This window comes from Eupeodes corollae, chromosome 1 (genome assembly GCF_945859685.1).
Source record: "Eupeodes corollae chromosome 1, idEupCoro1.1, whole genome shotgun sequence".
NCBI classification, from domain to species: Eukaryota; Metazoa; Arthropoda; class Insecta; order Diptera; family Syrphidae; genus Eupeodes; species Eupeodes corollae.
The window spans coordinates 1,274,123-1,282,861 of record NC_079147.1 but is presented as its reverse complement, the minus strand read 5'-3'; the positions used below and the strand labels follow the sequence as shown (position 1 = coordinate 1,282,861).

Below are 8,739 nucleotides of genomic sequence, written 5' to 3'. Positions count from 1 at the left end.
AAAAATGTACATTGGTTCGCTATCAACAAAATGACTGCAAAATTAAAGCTTAAAACTGTTTTTTTCATCGAAAAAAGTAAAAAGAAAAACCTGAAAAAAACATATTAACCACCCCATTTTGTTTTTGCTTTGCAAAGTGCCGCTAGCCCACGGCATCGTTTTTTTTTTGTTTGTTCTCACATCTATTCATGGACTAATTGTCAAAATTACAAATACAACAATGTAAACAAACGGGTTTGGGAGAGTGAAACGTACGAAAGATTCCGATCTTGGTAAATGGAGTATTTTTGTCGAGAACGAGAAAATCAAAAACCAAACACGTGCTGTATATTGCGTTCTCCAAGTAAAATTGGATTTATTTAAAGATTTTAATAAATATATCGACTAAAAATGGAGTACACGGAGCTTGAGCCGTCGGTTAAAAGGGAGGAGACTCTGGGAGTCATGTAAGTGTGAACATTTTAGATGATTATTCAGCGAAACAATTTTTCTTATCATGTTTCAGCCTTTGTTGTGAGTGCGGGGTAACAATAGCACCGAATCCGTCTAATATGTGCGTCACCTGCTTGCGAAACCACATAGACATAACAGAAGGAATTCCCAAACAAGCTGTGTTGCACTTTTGCAAAAATTGCGAACGATACTTGCAGCCGCCTAGCGAATGGATTCAATGTGCTCTGGAGTCTAGGGAACTTCTGGCTCTGTGCTTGAAAAAGCTGACAGGTCTCAAAGATGTAAAGTTAGTGGATGCAGGGTTCATTTGGACAGAACCCCACTCCAAACGAATCAAAGTAAAGCTGACTGTTCATGGCGAGATAATTGGAGGAACCGTATTGCAGCAGGTGTTTGTTGTTGAATTCACAGTATCATACCAAATGTGTTCCGACTGCCACCGAGTAGAAGCCAAGGACTTTTGGCGGTGCTATGTGCAAGTCAGACAGCGTTCAGAGAACAAAAAGACATTCTTTTACTTGGAACAGTTGATCTTGAAGCACAAAGCGCACGAGAACACACTTGCAATCAAACAACTGCACGGTGGTTTAGATTTCTACTACGCTAATGAAAACCATGCCCGAAAAATGGTTGATTTCCTACAAACAATGGTGCCAGTTCGGACAACCAATTCAAAGCGTCTCATTTCAACCGACATCCACAGCAACATCTGTAATTACAAGTTCACATACTCGGTGGAAATAGCTCCCATCTCAAAAGACAGTGCAATTTGTCTGACAAAGAAACAGCGGCAGCAACTGGGAAACATCTCGGCTGTATGCTTGGTCCACAAAGTTGCAAGCAAAATCCATTTGATCGATCCCACCACTGCCCAAAGTGAGTATTTTGTTCTATGATAAGTCTTTGAAGTTGCTTTTTTCGAAAATTCGATTTAGTTTTCTTGTTATTCCAAAAACATTAAAAGAGGCAACAGTAACTATTCTCTAAAAATACAATTAAATGTTGTATCACAAGTGAGCTATGAGTTAACTTAACTTACCTTTGAAGATTTTATATTTTACTTTAGATAAATAAAATATCGGAATGAAAGATAGTAAGCTGGAAACAGTTTCCTTTCTTTTGTTGTGAATAGAGTTTAATACATTTCGTCACTTCGTCGCAAGTCGTTAAAATTGTTATTTCGGGATTATCGTCGTTTCCAAAATTCTTGATACCTGTATATAATACTAGTTTTTACCCGCGACTTTGTCCGCATTAGATATTTTTTTTGGATAGTACTATGAAAAAACCTGAGCTGTACTTTTTTGTACGTATGTTTGAATTGTGCCGAGATGAGATGAGGCCATACTTAGTGTGATTGTCATAGGTTAAATTAGGTTAATACATTTTAAGAAGAAGGTAGGTTGCGACGTTTTTTGTTTTTCCTTCCTTGGCCAGTACGTAAAGATTTTGTGGGTTTGAGACTCGTGAGCACGCTACATATAATTGTCCATAGGAAAAACAGTTTTTTTTCCCAAATTTACACCTGCAACTTTTAACGTTTGAGGTTTATTTATTGTTATTGCAAATGCTGCTTTCAGAGGAAACTGCACTCTTTTAAAAGGAAACGGCAAATCCGTTAGTACTATCGGAATGTGGGGAATTAAAACATTTTTTCCCTTTGCTATTCTTGTCATGATTATAAAAGGTGATTTTTTAAGAGCTGGAGAACTTTTTAAAAAAAAAAAACGCATACAATTTGCAAAATCTCATCGATTCTTTATTTGAAACGTTAGATTGGTCCATGACATTTACTTTTTGAAGATAATTTCATTTAAATGTTGACCGCGGCTGCGTCTTAGGTGGTCCATTCGGAAAGTCCAATTTTGGGTAACTTTTTCGAGCATTTCGGCCGGAATAGCCCGAATTTCTTCGGAAATGTTGTCTTCCAAAGCTGGAATAGTTGCTGGCTTATTTGTGTAGACTTTAGACTTGACGTAGTCCCACAAAAAATAGTCTAAAGGCGTCAAATCGCATGATCTTGGTGGCCAACTTACCGGTCCATTCCTTGAGATGAATTGTTCTCCGAAGTTTTCCCTCAAAATGGCCATAGAATCGCGAGCTGTGTGGCATGTAGCGCCATTTTGTTGAAACCACATGTCAACAAAGTTCAGTTCTTCCATTTTTGGCAACAAAAAGTTTGTTAGCATTGAACGATAGCGATCGCCATTCACCGTAACGTTGCGTCCAACAGCATCTTTGAAAAAATACGGTCCAATGATTCCACCAGCGTACAAACCACACCAAACAGTGCATTTTTCGGGATGCATGGGCAGTTCTTGAACGGCTTCTGGTTGCTCTTCACTCCAAATGCGGCAATTTTGCTTATTTACGTAGCCATTCAACCAGAAATGAGCCTCATCGCTGAACAAAATTTGTCGATAAAAAACGGATTTTCTGCCAACTTTTCTAGGGCCCATTCACTGAAAATTCGACGTTGTGGCAGATCGTTCGGCTTCAGTTCTTGCACGAGCTGTATTTTATACGGTTTTACACCAAGATCTTTGCGTAAAATCTTCCATGTGGTCGAATAACACAAACCCAATTGCTGCGAACGGCGACGAATCGACATTTTACGGTCTTCAGCAACACTCTCAGAAACAGACGCAATATTCTCTTCTGTACGCACTGTACGCATTCGTGTGGTTGGTTTAATGTCCAATAAAGTAAACTGAGTGCGAAACTTGGTCACAATCGCATTAATTGTTTGCTCACTTGGTCGATTATGTAGACCATAAATCGGACGTAAAGCGCGAAACACATTTCGAACCGAACACTGATTTTGGTAATAAAATACAATGATTTGCAAGCGTTGCTCGTTAGTAAATCTATTCATGATAAAATGTCAAAGCATACTGAGCATCTTTCTCTTTGACACCATGTCTGAAATCCCGCGTGATCTGTCAAATACTAATGCATGAAAATCCTAACCTCAAAAAAATCACCCTTTAGGTTTTATAACATTTCGTCCTAGGATAATAATCTGTAGCTGTGTACCATTACATAACTTTAGTGCGTCCAGATTTCGTTACTTTTTAATTCATCTGTGCTACAGACAATTCGACAGATCTTATGACTCAACGTAATAGAGCCGTTGCAGTTTGTTGGCATGCAATCTTCTCTAAATTTTAGAAGGGCAGTGGTATATTTTCCTGCTTGAAAATCATTGTGTAGGTGTGCTAGCATAGTCGTAGTCAGACAAAACTTTTTTACATGTATCCATAACACCGATTCTTTCAAACATGCGTTTATTTCATTACCGGCAGGGTCTGTCTAAATTCTTTTAGTTCTTGATGTCTTTCAGTGTACGATCTCAACTGCTTTTTTGTTGGACACCTCAAATATATGGTAGTTTAGGAGTTAAAGCGACCAGATTCTCGAAAGTAATATATCCCATGGGAATGCATTGTTTTCGCGAGGTCAAAAGTAACTCATGGCTTTTCTTAAGTCTCAAACTATCTCCTTATCAAATTTGATTTAAATCTGTTCAGGCGTAAAGGCGATCGAACACCTGCATTTTTCCATGGGAATGCGTCATTTTCCCAGGGTAAAAAGTAGCCTATGTCCTTTCTCGGGTATCAAAATATCTCCATACCAAATTGGTTCAGTAGCTTAGGCGTGATTGAGTAACAGACAGACAGAGTTAGTTTCGTATTTATAATATTATAAGTATTTAAGTAACTTAACTTTGAAGTTGGAAACCAACTTTTTTTACATTTTGGTTTTTACATTTATTCCCACTACTTTTTTCCAAAAAAAAAACACTAAAATTAGACTGCTTTACGGAAACTTTTTGAGCTAAGGCTCTTACAGTACTGTGCAAAACAACTAGAATCTTTTTTCATTGAAAACAAATTGTTTAGAAAATCAAACAGCAAATTCTTTCTTTAGTTTACTAAACTTTTTTGATATAACGTTATAATTGTTGGGAAAAAATGAACACTCTTCACTTAAACAAAAAAAAAAATACCTAAATACTTTAATAGTTGGTAAAATTGTTGTGCAAAACATTAGCAACTTAAATCTCACAACTAAATTTTAAACTATTTTCTTATTTCAAGGCAAGGAAATCAAATCAAAAGGGGTGGCGCAACAGTCCGTTGTGAACCAAGGCCTAGTGACTTACAACTCTCAACCATTCCTGTGTGCGAGTACTGTTGTATGGAATGGAAGGGACCTACAATTTTAGGCCGATTCAGAACGGCTAGTTTGAGAAAGCACTTTTTCATGACAAGAATTACTCTTGAAGGATTTGTCAATTCCTCGCAAGAGGCAGTACCCGCGAAAATTATTTTTTTTAATTAAGGTGGCACAGGCAGGGATTGAACCCAAGACCTCTTGTATGACAGTCCAACGCACTAACCATCATGCTACGGGTACTAAAAGGAAAGGAAAGGCAAGGAAATGGTAGTATTTAATTGCGTGCCCTTTATTTTTTATAACGGCAATATGTCTGCTTGGCATCGAAGCTATACGGTTATCAATAACCGTTTTTGGAATGTCATTCCACCGCCTCTGAATTCCAACGAATAGGTCACTTTTGTGCTTAAAAATGTTGCTCCCAATTCTTTTCTTGACAATTTCCGACAGGTTCTCTATAAGGTTTAGGTCAGAAGATTGAGCTGGCCATGGTAAAACTTCAATTTTTTTTTCTGTAATCCACTTTGTGGCAACTTGGACTTATGTTCGGGATTATTGTTGTGTTGGAACGTTAATTTTCCAATGGGCATAAGTCAGCATGGTGTTACAAACGATGGCTACATAGTCTTTAGACTTCATTACGCACCCCACTTGTCGAATTGGGCCGATTCCGTGGCCAGAGAAGAAGCCCAAAACCAAACTTAAACTACCTACATGTTTGACCGTCCCTTTAGTGTATTTTGGATTTAGCTTCTCACCTCTTGGCCTCCTGACATGTTGTTTTCCACCCGATCCGTGAATATTGAACTTTGATTTGTCAGAAAACAACGCCGTTTCCCATTTTTGTGGACTCCAATTGAGATAAGTAAGCTAAAGCCAAACTAGCTGTCACATTTTTTTTTAATAAAAGGCTTTTTTTTATTTACATTCTGAAACCTACGCAATCCGGCATGGAATGCGGTCTGAAAGTTGATGAGACAATGGGTAACCTAAGTTCAATGTTTTCTTCCCTAGATGATACCGTTAGGTTTCTTGAAAAGGAATTTGTTATTTTTCAACCATCTTCTGCTGAGGTGCTTCGAGGTGGCATAACACCTTTCCGCTTTTGAAGATTCTACAAATAGTTGATTTGTGAATGGAATATTTCTTTGAAATTTCTTTTTGTAATGCTCCTATTTTTTATCAAATCAATCAAAATTCTGGATTTTATATCCGATGAATATTTTTTTCAATTTAAAAAGAATTTATTTTAAAAAAAAACGTTTTATCGAACAAAACAAATCAAGCTACACGTATAAACCAAAAACACTCTATATAAAGATATAAATCCGCGGTAGACATCTTGGTTTGCCTACAAGCTAAACCGGAAATCAACCTCATAAACTTTTTCATAGTGTGCGTGTAATTTCTCCTCTTATTTATTAAATTTCCCCAAAAACCTTAGGAAGTGTGTCTATGTATGCGTGAAAACACGTCAATTTTTCTCGTTGAATTCGTCCACATTACAAATACAACAATGTAAACAAATGGGTTTTGGAGGGTGATACGTACGAAGGATTTATATCTTTACTAGAGTGTTTTTGGTATAAACTTACCAACCTTAAAAATAAATCAGATTAACCGTTATAAAAATGGGACTAAAAGAGAAATAGCCACTAGTTGCAAATGTTTTGAACTGCTGAAATCATTATTGTTTTTGTAAAAGAAGTGCATTTGTAGAATTTGTGGCTAAAAAGCTCAAAATGGTTCGACAAGTAAGAAGTAATTCTCTAGATTCATGTGGTATCACAATGGGCCTTTTCTTTTGGCCTAAATGTGTGGATTCTTACCTAACTTAACCTAATCAACTGTAGTGTAAAGAAAAAAGATAATATAAACATAAAATATAAAGAAACATAATGACATAAGTCATTAGGAACCGTGGCCTTTTATTTCCATGGGATGATCTTAACACGCCGCTAAGTTAGCAAAGGACTCTTCTGAAGAACAATGCACAAACTGAGAAATTCTTTATTGAGGCAAACGCGATTAAAGTTTTGAGTAGTAGACATTTATAAAAAGTTTTGCAGTAACTTTGTTACTAAAATTCAAAAACCAAGGTATTAAAGGTCCTACAAATCCTTGTAATAAAAAATGGGATTTAAAAAAAAAATCTAGTTAGCCCTTACGTTTAACTTTATCTATCTAATGCTCGCATAAAACATTTTCCAATGTTTATAATTTTAAACATGAAATCTATAGAATTTCGTTTCCCTCGGAACGTATGTTTATTCAACTCCAACAAATCCTTTTGAAATTTGTTTCCCAATAGGGCCAACATTTTGATAGAAACATTTTAATGAACTATGTTTTGAATATTAAAGTATTCCCAACAAAATTGTATTTCCAATGCAACCAACATTTATAATAAATGCCCTTAGACCTGTAATAAAATTATTAACATTTTGAAAAACGCTTTAACATTTATTATATTTCTAGTTGCTGAAATTTCTTCAAACGTATATTTCCGAGCTCCATTTGAAGCTATATGCAACCCAAAACAATTGGTGGAATTCATTGTGATGGACATCGACATAATCAAAGAAAAGGACCGCAAAGTTTACCCTGGACAGGGTGCTGTTTCTTTCAAGCATGTTCTATGCGATGTGTGGATTGTCAAGGCTTCCGAATTGGGGATCAACGACAATCCCATTCACACAAAAACTCACCTGGGACATTTACTTAAAGTTGGCGATTCTGTGCTTGGTTACAATTTGATCGATGCCAATATCAACGATGAAACATTTGAAAAGTTGAGTAATAATGAGTATCCAGATGTTGTTTTGGTGAAGAAATTCTTTGGGGATCGCATGTCCCGATATAATCAACGACTCTGGAAACTTAAACATTTAGCCGAGGACGAAGCCGAAGAAAGAAAGAAGAAGTAAGAGTTTAATTTACTTTTAACAAACTGCATTAACTAATTTATTTCCTATTTTCAGTGACTATCATGATTTCTTGGAAGATTTGGAAGAAGATAAAGAATTCCGTCAAAATGTTAACATTTATCGCGACACATCAAAACATATTCCAATAGATACGACGCCTCAAGTAAATGATGATTCAACTCCGCAGATAACACTCGCTGAGATGCTGGAGGATCTGGTTTTGGAAGACGATAACATGGGTGAAGATGAAGAGACATAGTTTGTTTCTTCATTGATAATTTGATTAAACAAATAGATTTTTGAGTTTTAAAATAATAATTATTTAAAAATCTTATTTTAAAAAATGAACTAACGCATATTATTGCAAGTAACGCTGTTACATTCAAATAAATTGTATTTATTGTTTGTAAATGAATTATATTTATTTATAAACAAGCGTTTATACAATGCGATCATGTTATATGTAAATATAAATCGGAAAAATAAAAGTTTTTTTTATCAAAAGTTATTCAAATAAATGAATTGAGTTTTCTTTTTGATAAACAATTGTTATGAATGGCATTTTTGTGTCCGCTTGTGGAATTTTCTACTAAGGTAAATTGTGGAGTCTGCTGGTTGTAAGGGTTTTTGGTAAGGAGTTCCTCTTAATTTATTTTATTAATTAATTTATGCTTTGCTTCGGTACATTTCTTCTTATATTCAGCCACATTATGAGATTAAACCCAAACGTATGTTTACCTGGAAACATGCAATAAGTTCACTTCAATAACATTTTAGTTTAAATGAAAAATTAGTTTTTAAAATGATATTTCGGGGCCATAATAGTATTTAAATTAGGTCGAAAGTGGAATCATAATTAAAAAAGTACATTTTAGTCAACCACTGGAAAAATGAATTGGTAATTAGACAGGTCAAATTATTTTATAGGATAGGACACAAGGAATTTTTTTTAAATTTTGCACATTTATTTAGAGCAACTTTCTTCAGTCCCTTGCCTGGTGACGATCCCCCGTGTACCGTTCACGAGAAAATTAGTATTTTGAAATTGTTGTTTAAATTATATACTTTTTATAATTTTATTTTTCGAAGAATGGATATTGCCGCTCTGAATATCGATGATGGGTAAACAGGCTCATTTTGAGCAGTGTTTATTTTGCTACGGAGACTTTCGTAACTTCTC

The 8,739-nt window shown here is 35.5% G+C and overlaps 1 protein-coding gene across 1 annotated transcript; it reads left to right on the top strand.

The window, feature by feature from the left end:
- The first annotated feature begins 296 nt into the window (after positions 1-296).
- LOC129940873 (60S ribosomal export protein NMD3) lies at positions 297-8,077 on the top strand. The gene is made up of 4 exons (XM_056049393.1): positions 297-446; positions 506-1,329; positions 7,111-7,555; positions 7,614-8,077. Exons 1-4 carry the CDS (start codon positions 391-393, stop codon positions 7,816-7,818), a joined length of 1,530 nt encoding a protein of 509 aa, XP_055905368.1. The 5' UTR covers positions 297-390; the 3' UTR covers positions 7,819-8,077.
- The last annotated feature ends 662 nt before the right edge of the window (positions 8,078-8,739 follow it).

What these genes read in the sequence shown, in the direction of transcription:
- LOC129940873 (XM_056049393.1), top strand. Translation starts at nt 391, where the DNA reads ATGGAGTACACGGAGCTTGAGCCGTCGGTTAAAAGGGAGGAGACTCTG. An exon ending in GAGGAGACTCTGGGAGTCAT is followed by an intron (nt 447 to 505) that starts GTAAGTGTGAAC and finishes ATCATGTTTCAG; the next exon opens with CCTTTGTTGTGAGTGCGGGG. An exon ending in CGATCCCACCACTGCCCAAA is followed by an intron (nt 1,330 to 7,110) that starts GTGAGTATTTTG and finishes TTATATTTCTAG; the next exon opens with TTGCTGAAATTTCTTCAAAC.